The 21,585-nt window shown below is 42.0% G+C and overlaps 2 protein-coding genes across 2 annotated transcripts in view; both read right to left on the reverse strand.

Moving 5' to 3' along the window:
* The window catches only part of LOC134461100 (zinc-binding protein A33-like), a 56,803-nt gene extending 49,227 nt beyond the window's left edge, over positions 1 to 7,576 (reverse strand). The window contains exons 1-2 of the mRNA XM_063213867.1: positions 7,505 to 7,576; positions 5,511 to 5,763 (exon numbers count right to left, since the gene is read on the reverse strand). Coding sequence (XP_063069937.1) covers positions 5,511 to 5,757 — 247 coding nt within the window. The 5' untranslated portion in view covers positions 5,758 to 5,763; positions 7,505 to 7,576. The remainder of the gene's footprint in view (positions 1 to 5,510; positions 5,764 to 7,504) is intronic.
* A 5,344-nt stretch (positions 7,577 to 12,920) lies between these two features.
* LOC134461101 (zinc-binding protein A33-like) lies at positions 12,921 to 20,736 on the reverse strand. The gene is made up of 7 exons (XM_063213868.1): positions 20,708 to 20,736; positions 19,633 to 19,793; positions 19,277 to 19,363; positions 16,792 to 17,022; positions 16,542 to 16,564; positions 16,344 to 16,465; positions 12,921 to 15,864 (listed from the first exon to the last, which is right to left on the reverse strand). The coding sequence occupies exons 3-7, from the start codon at positions 19,352 to 19,354 to the stop codon at positions 15,275 to 15,277; spliced, it is 1,044 nt and encodes a 347-aa protein (XP_063069938.1). The 5' UTR covers positions 19,355 to 19,363; positions 19,633 to 19,793; positions 20,708 to 20,736; the 3' UTR covers positions 12,921 to 15,274.
* Positions 20,737 to 21,585: the final 849 nt, after the last annotated feature.

Below are 21,585 nucleotides of genomic sequence, written 5' to 3' on the forward strand. Positions count from 1 at the left end.
CAGTTACATCAGTACACACAAACCATTTACTAACGGTAGTAGTTAATGATTAAGAAATAAGAAATAACACTTACATAATGACTAACTTGTGCTTCACTAAGGGTTAACTAATGTTAAAATAAGGCTTAACTAAGGGTTAACTAATGCTCAAAAAGGGGTACTTATTATAAAGTGTTACCGTCTTCTTTTACTCTCTGGATCCCTCACCTTCCAAAACACACAATGACAAAACATGACATACAGGATGAAGGGAACATGAGGGTGCACAGGAGGTATGATTTTTGTTGCTATTGTATTTTACGAGTGTAGGCCCAGGTTAAGTGAACCCCAACACCTTCTAACAAAAACACTAACATCTTACAAGGGATAATACATAACCCATTTGAATATTAAAATTAAGCAGGCTACACACACACACACACACACACACACACACACACACACACACACACACACACACACACACACACACACACACACACACACACACACACACACACAGTGGACAATACACTGTATTAGTGGTCAAGTCCTGGATGGACAATGGAATGACAATTTGTGGTTGTGGTAAAATCCCATAGAACTAATGCAGTCACATTCCTACATGGACAACACTGTGGTCACAGCCCTCTGGACTGTCGTGTACAGTAGGTCATTGTTATCATCAGACAGGTTTATCTCTGGGTTTGCCTTGTTGGGATTCGCACACACATGTGCACACACAGGGTTATCCTTGGCAGGGCCAGATAAACACAGGCTAGAAATGGCTGCAGCCTATGGCCCCGCATACATGCACGCACACACAAATGCACACACGTACGCATGCACACACATGCACGCACACACGCACGCACGCACACACACACACACAACACACGCATGCACGCGTACACACGCACACACACACAGGGTTATTGGGGTTAAGAATCAGAACAACAGCAGAAATACATGATAAGGATCCTCTTTGGTGGACGGCATGCTATGATAGAAGTTCAATGGAAAGTGTTTCACCTGAGATTTAGTGTATTCACCATTCTAAATATCAGTTCTGTCAGGACCATTACAGTCAAGAAACACCAGACAAGAAATTGTCAATGAAATTCTTTCTTGAATAGTTATGAATTAAATTTGGTGGTATGGCTCTGTTCAGAGGAGTCCCCTGGTTTCCATGAACACCAAGGAAAGCAGAGATTCAGGGGACGGCGGCAGCATAGGGAGTGCTCACCCAAATTAAGATTAGGAGAGCAAACAATTCCCCCATGAACAGAGCAGGCAACATGACAAGGAGTAGCCCATGCCATGACATGTCATACACGACAAGGTGGTGCTGGGGAGGCGGTGGGTTGCGAAAAAGTGAGCAGCCTGGAGATGGGAACAAAGCAGAGAACTTTTAAAAGGCGCCAAATTTGAAACTGACCAATGAGGAGCAAGGAGAGTTGATTAGCTGATCTAGAACACCTGAGACAAATGAGCAGCAAGCTCTTGCCTACCATGGCTTGGACAGAACTAACACTAGCACTAGTATTGATTTACTCAGTCACATATTAACCCTATGCAAGGGTGGAGCTATAGGAGGGACGAGTAGGGCATTTAGCCCTGGGCCCAGGGCCCTCCCATATTTCTGGTTTAGCCCGGCCTATTATGATCTTGACAGGCCGTATGGGGGGCCCTACAAGTGTTTTACCCTGAGGCCCTGTGTACAATCTTTCCGGCACCGGCCCTATGACAGTTTTTCTACTGAGACATACTGTTTATTGACCTCCATCCTGAATATGAATTATTTACCTGTGTTTCACCTGACACATTGGCCAACTGTTTATTGACGGAGAGCAAAGAAGATATCTTTTTCCTCTCTGATATTGACCAGCATTCTCAAAATATGTCATTTACCTTAGTCACATATTGAGCACAATCTTAAATATGACTTTACTAAACTGTAAATATGAGAGAATGGCACCCCATTCCATTGTATATTGAGAGGGAGGCCCTTTCAGCTATCAGCGGCCTTGCGCGCGCGCGCACACGCACGCACACGCACGCGCACGCACGCACACACACACACACACACACACACACACACACACACACACACACACACACACACAGGCATTCACGCACACACAGCAAGCAGTCACTGGGTGGATGTAACATACTGCAGTGTAATTACAGAAAATAGACACAAAATGTCAGGAGATTCCTAGTTTAGGGGACCACAGGGCATGCGTGAAAATCACAAATGACGAATTCATATTTTATCTATTGATCAGACCAGCATCCCTATTAGCAAAGTTTAGCGAAGCAGAGTTATATTAATTTCTCAATATTCATTATTTATTCATTTCAATTTAATTATTCATTCATTTATTCTTGTAAAAATAAAATAGACAATTGAGCTTGCAGTGTAGGATTCTGGTAGTTACACAGACATTGACATTTACCCTCTAAGGGCGTGTATCATCGAATTATACAATAAATCTAAATCAATATAGCCTTGACAATTCATAGAAAGTCATACTCACACAAACAAGATAGCAAATATTGAAAATATTCATCAATCAAAATAAACTTAAAGAAACTCCCGCACACTGACCATTTCGCTGTTCTTTCTTTAAAAAATGGCGTTTCGGTACTTTCAGTAGCTAGTACCGAAACGTCGTTTATTAAAGAAAGAACAGCGAAATGGTCAGTGTGCGGGAGTTTCTTTAAACTATTGCTGAGTGACCCATGGTGCCATCTCCGACGCACCTGCCAGCTGAGGTGTGCGAAAAAAGCTGAAGTTCATCAATCAAAATAAAGACATTCTAATAAAATGTACATGTATTGTTGTCTATGAAAATTACTTTTCCCATGACAGAAGCCAAGAAAGAATGAAAGTTAACCATATCACTAGTGGTTACATACTGAATAGCAACCGTGTTTCATCACCTGTTACCTTTAATAGAAATAGATTTGACAGATACAGAAATAATTGTGATTCCATCATGCGATGCAGACGTCCACTTCAAGTTCAACCTTAACTTTGCTCCTGTAATCTGACTGAGGCCTTCACTCGGAGAATCCTCAGAGGAAACATCCCAGTATTAAAGTATGGAAACACTCTCTCAGTGAAAGTGAGTCTGAAGGTATGTAGGTGTGTGTTATTATCAGGGTCAGAGAATGTCAGCTCTCCTGTGTCCCAGTCCAGTTGCACTCTGATCCTCTGAAATTTCTGATGCACTGTGAGGACAGTGGAGGTCTGTGTTGAGGCACGTGCTCTATATTTATCATCTTTATACCACACAAACCACAGTCCACTATTGCAAAGGTAGTTTCCCTTCCTCTGGAGAGACTCTGGCATCACACCCACATGCCAAAAAGGGTTCTCCCCAACCTCCACATCCCAGCAGTGTGTCCCTGAGTTAAAGCCCTCAGAGCCCAGCACACTGGCATACTTATCAAATCTCTCTGGATTATCAAGAAGCTGCTGCATCTCATCACCAAGTCTCACACTGGTCAGATCCTCAGACATGATGAGGTCTGGTTGTGCAGTGTTGGGATCCAGAGTTACAGGAGCTGCAGAGAAGAACACAGACATGAGGTGAACACTGTGTGTGTGTGTGTGTGTGTGTGTGTGTGTGTGTGTGTGTGTGTGTGTGTGTGTGTGTGTGTGTGTGTGTGTGTGTGTGTGTGTCTGTGTGTCTGTGTGTGTGCGTGTGTCTGTGTGTGTGTGTGTGTGTCTGTGTCTGTCTGTCTGTGTCTGTGTCTGTGTATATGTATATGTATGTGTCTCTGTGTGTGTAAATGATGTGAATGATGGTCAAATGATCTGAACACTGAGTGGTGTGTTAGGGATGAACACTGAGTGGTGTGTGTTAGGGATGTGAGTGATGGTCATTATTGGTAGTGCAGTGTTGGGATCCGGGATGACAAGAGCTGCATTGACAAGGACTTGTATCCATGGCAACACTACAGTTACAGTTTGCACTTCAGTTATGACAGAAAGTAGCTGTGTGTGTGTGTGTGAGAGAGAGAGAGAGAGAGAGAGAGAGAGAGAGAGAGAGAGAGAGAGAGAGAGATACAGAGAGAGAGAGAGAGAGAGAGAGAGTGTGTGTGTGTGTGTGTGTGTGTGTGTGTGTGTGTGTGTGTGTGTGTGTGTGTGTGTGTGTGTGTGTGTGTGTGTGTGTGTGTGTGTGTCTGTGTGTCTGTGTGTCTGTGTGTGTCTGTGTGTGTGTGTGTACTCACTTCTCCCAGACTCTGAACTTCAGGTTGCCCAGGTGCTTTGCCACATTGATCAGAGCTCCTGAAAGCTTCTCTGGATCCTGCAGTGTGCACTGGGCTCTGGAATAACATTCAGGAGTCAGCTCTGCTGTGGGTTTGGGTTCAGAACCACAGACAAGAGCGAGACAGGAGGCACATCACTCACCTGTCCATAAGGCTATTGTAGTTCTGCAGGGAAAAGGGGAAGCAAAAAATCAGCACACTCTCAATTACTGAATTTACATTGATTAACATAAATACAATGTCTAAACTGTTCTTACAATAACTAATGTATTTTGTCCTGATACCCTCGCCTGATGTATGTGTGTATTCACAGGAAGGATTTAAATATTAAGAACATTTTCACAATTTATGAATAATATATATAATTAATTTAGTATTAGGTAATGAAGCATGTTTTACCTCCAGAAACGTGATGTCGTCAGCTTTAATCTCCTCTTTAATGGCTCTGATTGTGTCTGAAAGAGATGACATCTCTCTGCTCATCTTCTCAATCTTCTCCTTCATCATCTGACTCTTCTGCTCCTCTTCCTCCCTCAGTGAAGATATCCTGGCAGCCTCCTCCTCTTTCAGAAACTGGTGAAGCTCAAAAAACACCTTCTGAATCTGCCTTTCTGTGTGTTTCAACTGAGTCTGTGGAATAACAGGACAGGCCAACATTATTAACATTCACAGCTTTCTCCGTTGTAACAATAAAGAGCAATTAAGTTAGCATACTAATACAGATGTATTGTGCATTAAACATACTAACATATCAGGGAAATACATGTATATAAGAAGAAATCAGATAAAAGGAAAAAAAGAAACACCAGGAAGCTCTTAAACTCCACAATATATTGTGGTACATACAGGTAACCATACAAATATGCACTGTATGTGCATTCTATGGTATGTAGCACCCTCACCTTGATATGGTCAGCTGTTCTATGGCAGTCATCTCTGGCCTTCACATAGTCCTTCATCTGCCCCTGCAGTTTGACCATCAGCTCCTCCTACATTGATATGATGCATGATAAGAAAAATGGTTACGGTTGAATGTAAAATGTATGTATTTGAGGGTAAATATGCTACTATTGTAATTATACACATGACAGGGAGAATAGCTGTGAGGAACCCTACCTTCAGCTCTATTGCTGCTTCTGCTATGGCACTGAATGTGTGATCTTTGTGCAGTTTGGACTCTTGGCACAAGTGGCACACAAGCTCTTTATCATCCTTGCAGAAGAATTTTAGTTGCTTTTTGTGCAAATTACAGAGCCCTTGGTGCTGCCCTCTCTCCTCTAGAAATGATGTACACAGATTTCTTAAAGCCAGGTTTGGGTGCAGGATATCTTTTGATGATCTCCTCCTGCAGACTGGACATTCTCTGGATCCTTTGGTCTTCCAGAACTGCTGCAGACAGGCCTTACATGCATTGTGACTACACGAGAGGATGACAGGATCCTTGAAGATTTCAGTGCACACAGGACAGGTAAGGTCCGCTTCTAACTTTGAAGCCATACTTCCCTGCATAGACAACATAAATCCTGACATCAAATACCTTTTGCAATTCAGCGCAGCAAGATACAACACAAGACAAACAGGATTATGTGATTTAACCAAAGATTCTCTGATTCTAATACATTTAGATCGTCTCTGATTTCACAACATTTACTTTCAGGGGGATGACACACCATCAGTCTGTGGTCTGTGGACAAATATTATGCTTAAACCCTCTTTTATTTTTCTTATCATGATTATACTGTAGTAAAGGCAAATAGGCTATACTTTAAAGATACTCTTTCTTAAGTACATCAAGTTCATTGTTTCATCTAAATTGTCACATAGGCCTACCAGAGTGGTTATGAAGGTGCACTTGAACTCGAGTCAGCTCTATTATGCCCTTGATCACAGCAGCTGTATGTAGGGTGGCCATCGGTCTGTTTTTACGACCTGTTTGCGACGTCCGTGTGTCCCTCTCTTTGACTTTCCTCTCCTACTTGCCTTATGCTTACTGGCCTCGAGATGCGAGGCAACGTCATTGACACAAACTAGACTGAAAGTCACTCGTGTTTCCGATATCTGCGGCCGCCATGTTACTCCAGTTTTACTCCAGACTTTGAACAAAAAATTGACTATATTGCTTTAGCCTAATGTCGGGGAAATCTGCACGCGATTTGTGTTATTTGCGGTCCATAGTCTACGTGAAATAACTTGCTTTGACTGAGTGTATGAAAGTGAAATAAGGTTGATATATTATTGTCTCCTACTGTTTGTTTCCCCCAATTTTTTCCCTGCACTGGCAACGCATGGTGCAATTAAGTTTGTCCGCTGAATGCATTTACAACGAGGGCTCTTACAACTTTGCAAACAGGGCAAAGACAGAGTATTTCTGCATGTGCGCTCTGTCTGTAGTTTGAGCTCGTGTTGTTGCTATGGTTATCCAAGCGTCCGTCTGCATGAAAAAAAAAGGTTGACAGAAGCGGTCGCCTCTCGTTTTAAAACACCGCTGATAAAAACACTCCTGACCAACTTTGAGTAAAGTACATCAAATAACTTGTTGGCTATTACAGGCCCACGCATGCATGACAACCCAAAATACATGAAAACATAGGCCTATTTATGAAATAGCCTAATAGATAACGGAAGGATTTGTCTGTCGTAACCTGCCGTCTCCGATACAACATTAAGTTAGTGGTAGCCTACTGATGACTCCTTTATTGGAGTGAGATAATGACATGCGAAAATCCTTCCCAAGTTTTACAAGTAAAACTGTTGTTGGCAGCTGCATCAGTATGAGGTAAGATGGCAGCGCTGCTCCCTGATTTCTGCCTACAGTTTAGAATGCCGACTTCACTGTTTTCTCCACGGAGGCGGTGAGGCGGCAACTCGAAGCAATGGGTACGGCGCGAGGACGCAAGGTTAGAAAGTTAAGGGGCGGGGTTGTCCGGCCGAAGTCCGGACAGCTGGTCACCCTAGCTGTATGGCCCTCTGCTTCACTTCCTCACCTCCAGTTGATTATATTCTACCTTAAAGCTCCAAAAACCTTTTTGAGCTGTGTCTCTTACCACACAAAGCTCACGGCTGATTTGAACTTTACTTTCACTTTCATGCGTGTGGAAAAGAAAAACAAATATGTGTCCTGCCCCTGAGTTCAATTCTTGAGAGAAAAAAAACACCCTCTAAACCTCTACAAATATTGTTATCCTAAATATGTCACATTGTTACAAATTCTCAAATCTGTGTTCTGAGTTAGTTATTTACATACCAGAGTTGTTTTGCTGCAGGAGTTGTGTTGAACTCAGCCGTCTCTCACTCTGCTTCACTTCCTTATTCAGGGAGGGAGGAGCTAGGCAGGGATTGAGAGGAACTGGAATCTGATGGGGTGATCATGAGTGCATGTCTTTCCCTAATGTTACTGCAGTTCAGGTGTGATTATAAAGTACTGTCAAAATCATTCAACACACATGGAGGAGGGACGGAGCTGGAACCCTATTGGTCAATGTAAAGTACACACTAACAAATCAGATTTTGTTCTCTCTCTCTCTCTCTCTCTCTCTCTCTCTCTCTCTCTCTCTCTCTCTCTCTCTCTCTCTCTCTCTCTCTCTCTCTCTCTCTCTCTCTCTCTCTCACACACACACACACACACACGGTTATCATTGGCTGGGCCTGTTTATACACAGGCTAGAAATGGCTACAGCCAAAACATGTTTCATATCCTGTTAATTACCTGCAATAGAGATAGATCAGACAGATAAAGAGATGATTATGTTGATTTCATCATATGATGCAAGTTCAAACTGTTAAGCGTGCTCCAATGTGACTGAGGCCATCATGGGTAGCATCCTAAGAGGAGGTTTAGAATTTAAGTATGGAAAAACTCTCTCAGTGAAAGTGTGTGTGAAGGTGTGTATGTGTGTGTCATTATCGGGGTCAGTGAATGACAGCTTTCCTCTGTCCCAGTCCAGCTGCAGTCTGATCCTCTGGAGTTTCTGCTGCACTGTGAGGGGAGTGGGAGGCTGTGGTGGGGCACATGCTCTATATTCTCTATCTTTATACCACACAAACCACAGTCCACTCTTGAAGCAATAGTTTCCCTTCCTCTGTAGAGACTCTTACTACATATATTTTTATTAGTTGAAATTAGTGCCTGAATGTTCTTTAACCTGAATGTTCTGACTCCAAGGGGCCAAGGATTGATTATGTGTCCACCTGTAATGTTTAGGTTATTATTATCATTGAACATTGCATTTTCATCGACACACAAACACTCATGGACCCACAAATGCAGGCACGCAGGCACACACACACACACACACACACACACACACACACACACACACACACACACACACACACACACACACACACACACACACACACACACACACGTACGTACACACATATGCACATTCAAAACTGAATTCTGAAGCTTCTGAAAACTGGAGTTCCAATAACAGCCAGTATTTCGATTGCATGAATACATTATAGGTCTCATTGCAAATGCTTATTTACTTCACATTCAAGAGTTTGTGGGGAAAAAACAGTCAGTCTCTCTCACCTGCCAAAATACAGTATGTCGCATGTATGAGATAAGATATGCGGTTTCCCCCAGCACTTGTATGGCAGCCATCTTGACAACAAAAATACTGTATGTCCCACCTTGACTTGATTCACTGAAAATATATAGATTTCTTATTCCAAATTTGACTTCAGAAGATGCATAACCAAAAATGATATAAGATAGATTATTTTTGGATGGATTTCATATCTCATTACCATATTTGCACAACATAGCCTTTTCTATGACGATGGTCTTGTGGCTGATACTGGATAACCTTCAACCCATACTGTTTTCCTGTGGGACACGCTGAGATATATTTTGTATGTGTCGGGTAATATAACATTCTCAAATCAGTGTTTTGAATAAGTGACATTCTCAGGTATGTTCTGGATAAGTTTACATAGGCCTACCAGAGTAGTTCTACAGGAGTCGTGTTGAACACAGCAGCCGTTGGTCACTCTGTTTCACCTTATCCAGGTAGGGAAGGTATGGAGGAGCGATTCAACTGAGGTTACTGTAGATCAGATGAGAGTGTAAAGTACAGCCATATACACTTCCACACACAGGTATGGAGGAGGGACTTAGAGGAGCTGGAAGCTGATTGGTCAGTTTAAGTGCGCTATCGAATCAGATTGTGATGCCTGTATTGGGGCCTAAAAGAACTGCAGGTCAGGTTGGAGTGTTAAGTATTACCATATAATTATTTCACACATACGCACACGCACGCACGCACACACGCTCGCACACACACACACACACACACACACACACACAGGGGCGCTGCCAGAAATGTTGGGCCCCATGAAAGATTCGAATTTTGGGGCCCCTTAAGGGCCCCTATCAGTGCTTGGGCCCTTAGAATCTGTACCACTCCCCCCCCCTAGCGGCCCCCATGCACACACACACACACACACACACACACACACACACACACACACACACACACACACACACACACACACACACACACACACACACACACACACACACACACACTGTTGTAGTGGTCAAATCCCTGGATGGACAATACTGTATTAGTGGTCAAGTCCTGGATGGACAATAGAATGTGGTTGTGGTCAAATCCCACAGAACTAATACAGTCAAATCCCTGCATGGACAACACTGTGGTCACAGCCCTCGGGACTGTCGCGTGCAGGAGGTCATTGTTATCATCAGACAGGTTTATCTCTGGATTTCCCTTGTTGGGGTTCACACACGCACGCACGCATGCACGCAAGCACGCACACACACGTACATGCCCCCCCCCCCCCCCCCCCCCCCCCCCCCACCCCCCCAACACCCCCACCACCCCCCTCCACCCCCCCCCCCCCCCCCCCCCCCCCCCCCCCCCCCCACACACACACACAGGCACAGTTGTCGGCAGCCTTGCACACACGCAGGCACGCACATGCACACACACAAAGACACACAACCTGAATCTTCACCAGTATTATCCACACATGCAAATTCACACTCACATTCATGCACGCACGTACACATGCACACACACACACACACAGATATTCACGTGTGCGTGTGTGTGTGTGCACACACGCGTGTGTACGTGTGTCCGTACGTGCGTGTATACCAAGGGCGAAACTTTGATTTTGACATTGGTGGGGACACAAAAGTGCTCCAAGACTAAGATTCCAGAAGCTTTTTTGCATTATCAATCATAGGTTCATGTCATGCAGATGTAGGGCACAGTCTATGAATATGGTCATTGACCCACGTCGATTTATAAGCACGAGCGGTGCTGTCCCCATAGCCTATTTGTTTCAAGCGTGTATGACGATAATAAAACAATAAAACAATAAAATTCACCTGTGCTCCTGTCTCTTCGCCTTTGTCTGAGCTATTACAACATGGCTGAGCTGTCACCTGTTAAATAGCAGTGACATCCCATGAGCATTCACTTAATGCACTCAAAGACAGTACTGAACCATCATCAGCCTATCATTGGTTATGTAACCCATGGTAAATTACAGGACAACTTCGCCAACTAATCATCATTCAACTTCACCTGTGACTCTTTCTCTCCATCGCCGTCTGCCTGTGTTGTAATGTGGCGTTGTGATGTTGGATCTGTCACCTGGACACTAAAATGGGCCATGAATGCCATTTCATTGAAAAATGTTAGCTAAGGATAGCTTTTTTTGTTTGTCATTATGCTAAGGTGCCCGCCGACGTTTTACAAAGGCGCCCTCGTGATAAATCTGTCTCGTGTTATGTTGACGAGGAGTTATTGTGTCACTGTCACAAACATTCTATCATTTGCAGGACATAATGCAACATTAACATATTGACAGCCATTGGATATTCAACTGCACAACAGTCTCTGCAGTTAGTTGTGCCATCGTAGACAACTTGATTCATAGATAACGAGTTTGCCCTGCTAACGGGCTGTGTTCCAAACGTCATTTCATTAGCGAGTGATAGTGTGACTTACAGATTTCTTTGAATGTCCACTTTTTTTCTTTTGCCTGCCATCTCACTTGGCAGTCATGTGCCCGTGTCACCCACATTGCACCAAAGATTCTGGAACGTTAGCCTGCCAGAGTAATTTAATAACGTACCGTGTGGTAACACCACTGATTAGCGCAGTGATAGAACCTACCAAAAAGACCTCAGCTTCTTTTTTTTTGGCGCTCCTGCCTCCTAGCAACCATACACAACCTAGAGTCTCACGTGAAAGAAGGGGAAGGCACAGCCAATCAGATTGGTCGTCAGCCTTTGGCAAAGGACTTTTGGTTAACCCTTTCTTCGCCGCAATGCGAATGAGACGGGAGACCGTTTTTTCCCCCAGCCCCAGTGATCAAATTGGTGCGGACAAAACGATAATCGCTGGATATTGGTGGGGACGCGTCCCTTATATCCATGCCGAAATTACGCCCATGGCGTATGCGTGAGTGCTCAAGCACTCAAGCACACACGACAGCAGTCAAAGGGTGAGTATGCTGGATTGTTATTACAGAAAATGGCCACTAGATGTCAGGAGAGCTCTTTTACTTTTGAGAATACAATAACACACCAATTCATATTTTATCCATTAACCTGACATGCATTGTTATTTACAAAGTCAACAAGTCACTCATGAAAAAATAAGCTTCATATATTTCAGATGTGCGGTTTTTTTAATAGCTTATTATTATTTTTTAAAAGACAATGTTGCTTGGAATTTACATAGACCTTGACTATCTAAGGCAGTGTAATACAAACCCCAACTCCGGTGAAGTTGGGACATTTGGTAAACTGAGAATAAAATCAAAATGCTATCATTTTCAAAACATTCAATACATTCTTGAGATGGAGAATAGTGAAAAGACAACATATGCTAACAGAGTGAGTTCACGGAGTTACATGCACCTGCTGTCATGATCCATTGTGCGCGCCAATGCCATAGGGTGACCACCTGCTATTAGGCTCGTTCGTGACGAAGCAGTAAGATTTTTGTTAGGCAGTGAGTGACCCAGAGAGATCAAAGGGTTCTCTCTCTTCCTACCAAGGATAACGCAGTAAGCACTGAATTTAGGACTGTTACATAGCTTTGAGGAGTTGTGTTTAAATATCCACACTTGTAGAGTGTGATATATTTTATTTTGGGTTATTTTGTTCTATCTGTTCTATCTTTTCTTTCTCTCTTTCTCCTCTCTCTTCACCACAAATAGCCACACGCTATTCTTAGTTTACATAGTTGCAGTATTGTCATACATGCATCCACATGTAATTTACCCACTCACAGAGATACATGTACCAGGGTTTTAACCCATAGAGTTATCGAGTCTAGGACGCAAGCTATTGCTGGAAAAGAGCGCCAAGCGCTCCCTTTTCCCTTCCCCCATGAATATACAGTAAACCCTTTAAACATAGGTCGGTATTCCCTGATCAGCTTGAATTCTTATCTTGAAGATAGTTTCCCGCTTCATCAACCGAAAGCTTGACGCTCCTCCTTGTATCTCATATTTCGGTTCTGTGCGCCCGAGCTGCGCAGAATCATTATCATACAGAACATACCTCTCTTTCTCTCTCTCGCATAGCGTACACACACACACGCGCATAGCGCATCCTCCCATACCCCGTGTATATATTGTATATTTTACTTAAGTTCTTATGCCCTGCAAGTCACATTGGCTGTATCAGTGTTATGACTGGATGATGCTTTTACAATAAATGTGCATTGTGGTGGACCGTGTTTGCCTTATTTGAACAATTTCTACGAAGTCAACCAGAAAAGAATTCACACAAAACCTTCAGATGATTACGAGACGGTCATGAAACGTGGTTTAATCATTAATTACACAATTGACGATTCCATAAGTACACACCTACACATTATTGATACCCAGCGAGAAGAGTTTAACACACCCTTCGCACATCATTTCTTGTACTCTTATTCCTCACATATAGTAATGACACATTACATATTTGGAACTGTATATTGTATATTGTTGGAACTGGAACTGTATATACTTCATAATGTAATTATAATTACATGACTGTACTTCCCTTACTTTAATGGTAGCCATGTAATTTTGATTGCATAACTGCCGTTGAACCTACATTAACGTTGCCCCTTGGTGAGGAAGAATATTCCTCACGTCCATTAATTGCAAGAGTACCTACATTTAATGGTCCCCGCGTGTGAGGAAGAATATTCCTCATAACCATATATTGTAGTAGTGATGCTATGCCTCATGTTAAGTGCCTTCGGGTCCTGAATGACTGTGAAGAGAACCAGAAGATGCTTACTAAACTTCCTGATTGGGTGACAAGTAGGTGGAATCGTCACGTCACAGACGAGCTGGCAAAGACTATTCTGGCTTCAGTCAGTTTGCAGCATTCATTGCAAAAGAGGCACGTGTAGCGTGCAACCCTGTGTCATCACTGCATGCCATTAAAATACTGAGGTAAGGACAGTTAAAGAGACAAAACAATCACATGCTAATACTTTTGCCACAAATGTGAGCCCCTCTGAGACAAGGTGTACTGCAGCTAATTCTAGTGATGATCGTGACTCTGAAGATTCCAATTCCTTCTTGACAACAGTGGAGTATGTTTAATCAGCTATGTGTGCATTTTGTGGAGAAAGTCACAGCACGCACAAATGAGAAATATGAATGGAAAGACCTACTGAGGAGAAGAGAACATTCGTGATGGATAATAGGTTATGTTCTGCATGTTTGAGGAAAGGGCATATCTCCAAAGATTGCAGGAATCGAGCAACATGTGCACTATGCAAGAAATCTACCCGTTAACCACCTTAGGTGCTGTTTCCACGTAATGTATAGCTGACCAGCCCTCCGGATCAACCCTCAAGCACTCTCTGATCTCCTACCCCGGTAACCTGAATCAGCCTTCTGTCTCTTACAACGTATATTGCCAAACCCTTGTCTGTATTCTGCCTTGGATCATCTGGCTGATGTGTGTGTGTGTTCCCCCAGGTCTCCGATCTCCATACGAGCGGGCCCTGACTCTTCATTCTTCAGTCTTCACTCTCCATTCTCTGCCCGAGACGCCGCTCTATTATTGTGACGCACACACACACACACACACACACAGCACCAAGGACTTCCCAGCAAACTCCCATTCCCCCTTACCCATGAATAAAGACACTAAACTTAAGTCCTCATCTGTCCGGTTTCTGACAAAAAGATAATTCTCTCGTAGGACACCCCTAGGTAGGGCAGGAGAGAAACTGTGTGCACATGACACAGTGGAGTGCAGAATAGCTGGACAGCGCATGTAACTCTCCTAAGTAATGGTCTGGGCTGCTCTTTCTGCCAGTTTCTTGACCTTATTTCAAAACAAAGTTTATTATGGCAATTTTAAAAAGTCCTCACTGGACATGTCATTACAATAAACACATTACTACACTTTGTGGAACGCCTTGGTGAAGAAAAGTTTTTTTTTTTCTTTTCAACAAACTTTGGACCAAAGAGCACCCACTATAACATTTTTTCACATTTCTTTAAAGGGACTGAGCACACTACTAAACAAAAGTTTATTATAATTATCTTTTCTGCTGACAATCAAACGTGTCATTGACCATTATCATCAGGAAAGGAATCAACCCCCTTCCATATTGACAACTGAAACACTGTTGACTGCGGCTGTTAATTATTTTCATGTGTTTTGTTGTAATGTCTAATTTCAAGCTGTCAATCAACCAGAAACGCGGACGGTTTAGCAGGTTTGCATCTCTCCATGTCATGTCATGTGCATTTTCCTTCCCGATGTTAGAAGGTGTGCTTATGGGCAACGTACGGATTTGGGCAACGTACGAGTAGCCTATACACCAAATGTTACATTCCTAACGGCCAATAAACAGCTGTTGCCAGCTGTTTTATTCAAAGCGCCCTACATCTGAAGACATAATCATACAACACTTGCAGATACAAAGTGCACATTAAATATACAGAACAGTAAGTGCAGGTGCCATTAAGATATGAAAATATGAAATGAGCTCTAGCTTTGCTACTTAACTCCTACTGAGGCCTTCACCGGTAGGACCCTCAGAGGAAAATAACTACTAAAGTATGGAAACAATCTCTCAGTGAAAGGTGTCTGTGGAAAGGTGAATAGGTATGTGTTACGATCAGGATCAAACACTATCTCTGTGAAAGTATGTGTAAAAGTGTGTAGGTGTGTGTTATTATCAGGGTCAGAGAATGTCAGCTCTCCTCTGTCCCAGTCCAGCTGCACTCTGATCCTCTGGAGTTTCTGCTGCACTGTGAGGAGAGTAGAGGGTTGTGGTGTGACTCTTGCTTTATATTCACCATCTTTATACCACACAGACCACAGTCCACCCATGGAGATGAAGTTTCCCTGCCTCTGGACCGACTCTGTCATCACACCCACACTCCACTGTGTGTTCTCTCCAACCTCCACATCCCAGCAGTGTGTCCCTGAGTTAAAGCCCTCTGAGCCCAGCACACTGGCAGCCAAGTCAAATCTTTCTGGGTTATCAGGAAGCTGCTGTTTCTCATCACCAAGTCTCACACTGGTCAGATCCTCAGACAGGAGGAGTACTGGATGTACAGTGTTGGGATCCAGAGAGACAGGAGCTGCAGAGAGGAAGAATACCCACATGAGCTGAACACTGAGTGGTGTGTGTCAGGGATGTGAATGATGGTCACTTGAGCTGAACACTGAGTGGTGTGTGTCAAGGGATGTGAATGATGGTCATTATTAGTAGTGCAGTGTTGGGATCCAGAGTGACAGGAGCAGCAGATACAAAGACTCAGTAACAGTATGCACTTCAGTTGTTACTGCAAGTGACATGACAAAAAGTAGCTGTGTGTGTGTGTGCATGCGTGTGTGTGTGTGCGTGTGTGTGCGTGTGTGTGTGTGTGTGTGTGTGCGTGTGTGTGTGTGTGTGTGTGTGTGTGTGTGTGTGTGTGTGTGTGTGTGTGTGTGTGTGTGTGTGTGTGCATGCGTGTGTGTGTGTGTGTGCATGCGTGTGTGTGTGTGTGTGTGTGTGTGTGTGTGTGTGTGTGTGTGTGTGTGTGTGTGTGTGTGTGTGTGTGTGTGTGTGTGTACTCACTGTATTGAACAATCTCCTGTAACTTCTCCCAGACTCTGAACTTCAGGTTGCCCAGGTGCTTCGCCACATTGATCAGAGCTCCTTCTGAAAGCCTCTCTGGATACTGTAGTGTGGACTGGGCTCTGGAATATCATTCAGGAGTCAGTACTGCTGGGGGGTTGGTTTTAGAACCACAGAGGCAGGAGACAAATCACTCACCTTTCAAATGTGCTCTTGTAGTTCTGGAGGAAAAAAGGAAACCGGAAAATCAGCAGATAATGTCAATAATGTCTAAGTGTAATGACTAAAATGTTTTTACAATAACTTAAGTATTTTGTCCTGATGCCCTCACCTGATACGTGTGCATATTTCATAGGAAGGATTTAAATATTAAGAAAATGTTCACAATTTGCGAATATAATATATATATATATATATTTTAATTCAATGTAAAGAAACACGTTTTTACCTCCAGAAATTTGATTTTTCCAGCTATCATCTCCTCTTCTATGGCTGTGATTGTGTCTGAAAGAGATGAGATCTCTCTGCTCATCTTCTCAATCTTCTCCCTCATCATCTGACTCTTCTGCTCCTCTTCCTTCCTCAGTGCAGATATCCTGGCTGCCTCTTCATCTTGGAGAAACTGGTGAAGCTCGAAGAACACCTTCTGGATCTGCTTTTCTGTGTGTTTGGACCGAGTCTGTGGAAAATCAACGTTATTGACATTCAAATTTGTCACACTTGTGATTATCAATAGGCCAATAAAGTCAACATACATCATACAATCCTCTCAGGCATTAGCACTGATACTTGAGAAAGTGGCAAAATAGTGGTATATTATCATAGATGAAGGTCTTGGCTGTGCAGCAATGTATTGGTCCCCATGTTTTACATTTTTCATAAAATAGGCTCTTAGTTGGCTTTTGTCAACACCGTCAGTCAGACATAATTAGAGTTACTTAAATAATTAAACATAATTCTAGATACATGTTGTAAGCATATAGACACATTAGACTTTACACTAGACACTTCTTCAGAGTTTTTTTGTGACCGCCGTCAGATGTCAACATCGTCAGGTTTTTATCTAGGCACCGCCTTCATGAAGTACACTATTGTTCAAGATCAGAATCCAATAATATTCAGTTAGCAGCAATGTTGGTCAATCAAGTGTTGATGAAACTTCTCTGAAGGGGAGGGTCATGCATTTTTTGACGACTTTGTGGAGGGTCGTCAAATTTTAGAAACTCGCTAGGGGAGGGTCATGCAAAAATTGACAACCAAGGGTGGAAATCTTTTGACGACCCAACAATAAATAACGAACAGTCCCCTAGTATATCTGAGAATGTAATTTATGTCACAAGTAATCATACAAATGAAAACAAAAATACATCTTAAACTCCACAGTATCATCATGTTGCATTAGGTTTTTCATAGAATATCAGACTCACCTTAATTCAGACAAATAATAAAAAGTAAGTCTAACCCAGGGTTCCCCAACCTTTTTAGCTCCAGGGACCGGTTTGAGTCCCATTTTTTTTTTCGCGGACCGGTAGTCACGCGTTATAATAATAATAATAATAATAATAATAATGATAATAATATTAATGATAACAATGATAAATATTATTATTATCACATTATTATTACTATTATTTTATTATTAATAATAATTGTACTATTTGTTATCATTGGTATTATTAATAGGCCTAGGCCTAATAATAATAGTATCAATAGTATCAATAGGGTCTAAAAATAAGGCCTAATCCTTTTACTTCACTCCATTCAAAATGTACAGCCTACATTTAAACATAACATTTAGTATTTGACTAGTAAACTGACAATTAACCCACTAATTTGTGTTGCCATTCTTGGCCATAGGGCTAGTGGTGCAAGGAAGATCACCCAAAATTAGGCTACTACATACTACTACTATTTTTCACCATGCGAGAATATGCGTTCTCTGCTCTGGCCATGTTCATTTTCATTGAGGACATTTGTGCGCAGTGAAATTCAGGGCTATTTATGACTGGGTTATAGGTCTCCTGGTTAAGTGGTTTCTTAATTCAAGGTCAACTGTTCCAACCATCAAGCAGTCGTCATTGTTTTTTTCGAACAACATGGGGAATAGTTGGAAGCTGGAGTTTGATACCGCTGAAGTTTGCCACTAGCAGCTCGTGCCCTCGCGTCGCGTTTTTGTGTGGACTGCTGCATAACCAGCGTTTGAGTCTACCGCGGTCCGAGTGCCTGTGATATTATGTGCAATATTTTTAAAAAGGCAAAAGGTTGCATGTCATCGCCTGATTTTCTGCTAACGCTGACTTTCAGGAGCTCCTGAAACAAGTGTTGGTCGTTATTAGTTGCAACCATAAGACATGTCTCGAAACGCAAATAGCCTACGTTCGTAACACAGCGTTGTTGTCACGAAACTGAAACAGCAACAAATGATAGAAGTGGATCTCCCAAAAGTTTGCTTCGCAACGTTCAAAAGCCTTAAAAAGAAAGAGCTGGAGAAGACAGCCAACCCTCCAAAACGCCGACGGCCACCATCCACTTTGCACTTGCAGCATTGAAATGTAAAGTGGGCGCGGCCTCGCAGCATGCGTCTGGCGCATTTGACATTCAACTAGAACTAGTGATTGGACGGCACAAAGAAAAGTTTGCTTGTTATTGAAAATTAAAATAGCCTACTTGTGCTACGCCAAGGCTATTATATGCAAATATATAGCGATGCTAAAAGTTATATTGGGCATAAGTTCTGCACTGCAGTTCATAAGGCATGTCTTCTGTATTTTTGTAGGCCTATTTTTTTTTTTTTAAACCTATGTCGTGCGGCCCGGTATCAAATAGTCCACGGACCGGCACCGGTCCGCGACCCGGTGGTTGGGGACCGCTGCTCTAAGCCATTAAACCCATAATATCCACGTTACCTTTTGTTTTCTATAGACCACCCTCACCTTGATATGGTCAGCTGTTTGATGGCAGTCATCTCTGGCCTTTTCATAGTCCTTCATCTTCCCCTGCAATTTGACCATCAGCTCCCCCTGCAAACAAAGGATTACATTGATAAGATGCACAATGAGACAATTGTTATTTGGTGAATGTTAAATGTGTCTAAGGTAAAAGATAAAACGTTTACATGTCTGAAACAAAAGAAAACTTAAGTCTTGAGTTGGATATGTCTATTTCAGGGCAAATGGGATACTTTACACAATTACTTAAAATGTATTAATATATCACTTGTAATAATAATTCAAAGTGTGGCAGGAGGAACGGATGGGAGAAATATGAATATTTGTTATAGGAAACCAACCTTCAGCTCTATTGCTGCTTCTCCAATGGCACTGAAGTTGTGATCTTTGTGTAGTTTGGACTCTCTACACAACTGGCACACAAGCTGTTTATCATCCTTACAAAAGAGCTCTAGTTGTTTGTCATGCAAATTACAGAGCCATTGAGTCTGCCCTTTCTCTCCTAGGAATGATGCACAGAGATTTCTTAAAGCTAGGTTAGGGTACAGGAAATCTTTTGATGATCTCCTCCTACAGACAGGACATTCTCTGGATCCTTTGGTGTCCCAGAACGTCTCTAGACAGGCTTTACATGCATTGTGATTACATGAGAGGATAACGGGGTCCTTGAAGATTTCATTGCACAAAGGACAGATAAGATCTGCTTCTAACTTTGAGGTCATTTCTCCCTGCATTCAAACAACAGGAATGATGTCAAATACTTTATGCAGTTAAGCAAGCAAGACACAATACTGTACAACAGCAGTCAAACAAGTGATGGTGTGATTTCAATTTTAGGAGGATGAAGTACCATGTTCGTCTCATTTCACCCTCATTTTATTTTATTCAGGATCAATCAATACAGCAAAGTATTTGTACTCTATTACCTAGCATACCAAGTTGAGGAAGTTCTTTCTGAAATACACTAAATGTATTGCTCTAATTTGTGTGCCCTGGCCTAGTAATCTAGAGGAACCGGCCTAGCCACTTGGCTTGCCAGGCTATGGGGGCCCAGTGCCACAACAATGACATTCTGTGTGAGTGCATCGCTTCCTCAACTACGTTTCACTTCACAAGTTCAAGCAGGCAAATGAATTAAGATTCTATTATATCCTATCCTATCCTATTCATTCTATTCTATCCTATTAATCATTGTTTAACTCTGTCCATTACCAAACAAACCCCACGGCTCATTTTAAAAAATTACTTTCCCTTTCACAAGACTAAAAAAGAAAAACAAGCCTGTTTTTCTACTGTTTATGTGTTCAATTCTCTAAAAGGACCGCTTCTATACCTACAGAAACTTGTGTATCCCAAATATGTCACATTATTACACATAATAACATTCCCAAATCTGTGTTCTGAATTTAAACGTACCAGAGTAGTTCTGTAGGAGTCCTGTTGAACTCAGCAGCCGTTTCTCACTCCGCTTCACTCCTCCTTCAGGTAAGACAGGTATGGAGGAGGGACTTAGAGGAGCTGGAAGCTGATTGGTCAGTGTAACAACAGCATTGGTATTAATGATGGTTGTATATTTTTAATAACTGGAAGTATTTTTTATCATCTTTAAAATTGCTCAAAATCATCTTGCTGTTGTAATTGAAATAGCTAGTTCTAATAAACACTAAGCAGGCATTGCGAGTAGTTGTTCCGGTAACACTTCCAATAAGGGGCCATAATTAACAGTAAAGTAGCTACAACCTAATACTTAAGTAAGGGTTAATAATCATTACTTAATGCTACATTAGACACATATTAATTGTTATTAATGCATATGTTGAACATTAGTAAGCAGTTACTTAACTATTAGATAACTATTACCTTGTGTTACAAGTTAATAGAATATTATCATTTAACTAATAGATAAGTAAGATAGTATCGATGTATTAAGCAAGTGTTAATTTAGGGGCCATAATTAACAGCAAATTAGCTATAACCTAATACTTTAGTAAGGGTTAATAATCACTACTTAACGCCACATTAGACACATATTCATTGTTATTAATGCATATGTTAAACATTAGTAAGCAGTTACTTAACTATTAGATAACTACCATGTGTCACAAGTTCATAGCATATAATTATTTAACTAATTGTTAAGTAAGGGTACAGTTAATAGTTAAGTAGCTATTAGGTCATACTTAACTAAGGACCTAAATTAACACTTACTTAATACAAAAGTAAGGCATAACTAATGAATAAATAATACCGAAATATTGTTGTCTGTAGATTGCGTACCCATCATGCACTGCAGT

The sequence above is a fragment of the Engraulis encrasicolus genome, chromosome 13, assembly GCF_034702125.1.
Source record: "Engraulis encrasicolus isolate BLACKSEA-1 chromosome 13, IST_EnEncr_1.0, whole genome shotgun sequence".
NCBI classification, from domain to species: Eukaryota; Metazoa; Chordata; class Actinopteri; order Clupeiformes; family Engraulidae; genus Engraulis; species Engraulis encrasicolus.

Bases quoted from the DNA above. Each gene is read 5' to 3' on its own strand.
- LOC134461101 (XM_063213868.1), bottom strand. From the start codon at position 19,354: ATGGTCAAATTGCAGGGGAAGATGAAGGACTATGAAAAGGCCAGAGAT. The intron at 17,023-19,276 runs GTGAGGGTGGTC...GATTTTCCACAG, and splicing joins AAACAGCTGACCATATCAAG to ACTCGGTCCAAACACACAGA. The intron at 16,565-16,791 runs GTAAAAACGTGT...TTTTTCCTCCAG, and splicing joins GAAAAATCAAATTTCTGGAG to AACTACAAGAGCACATTTGA.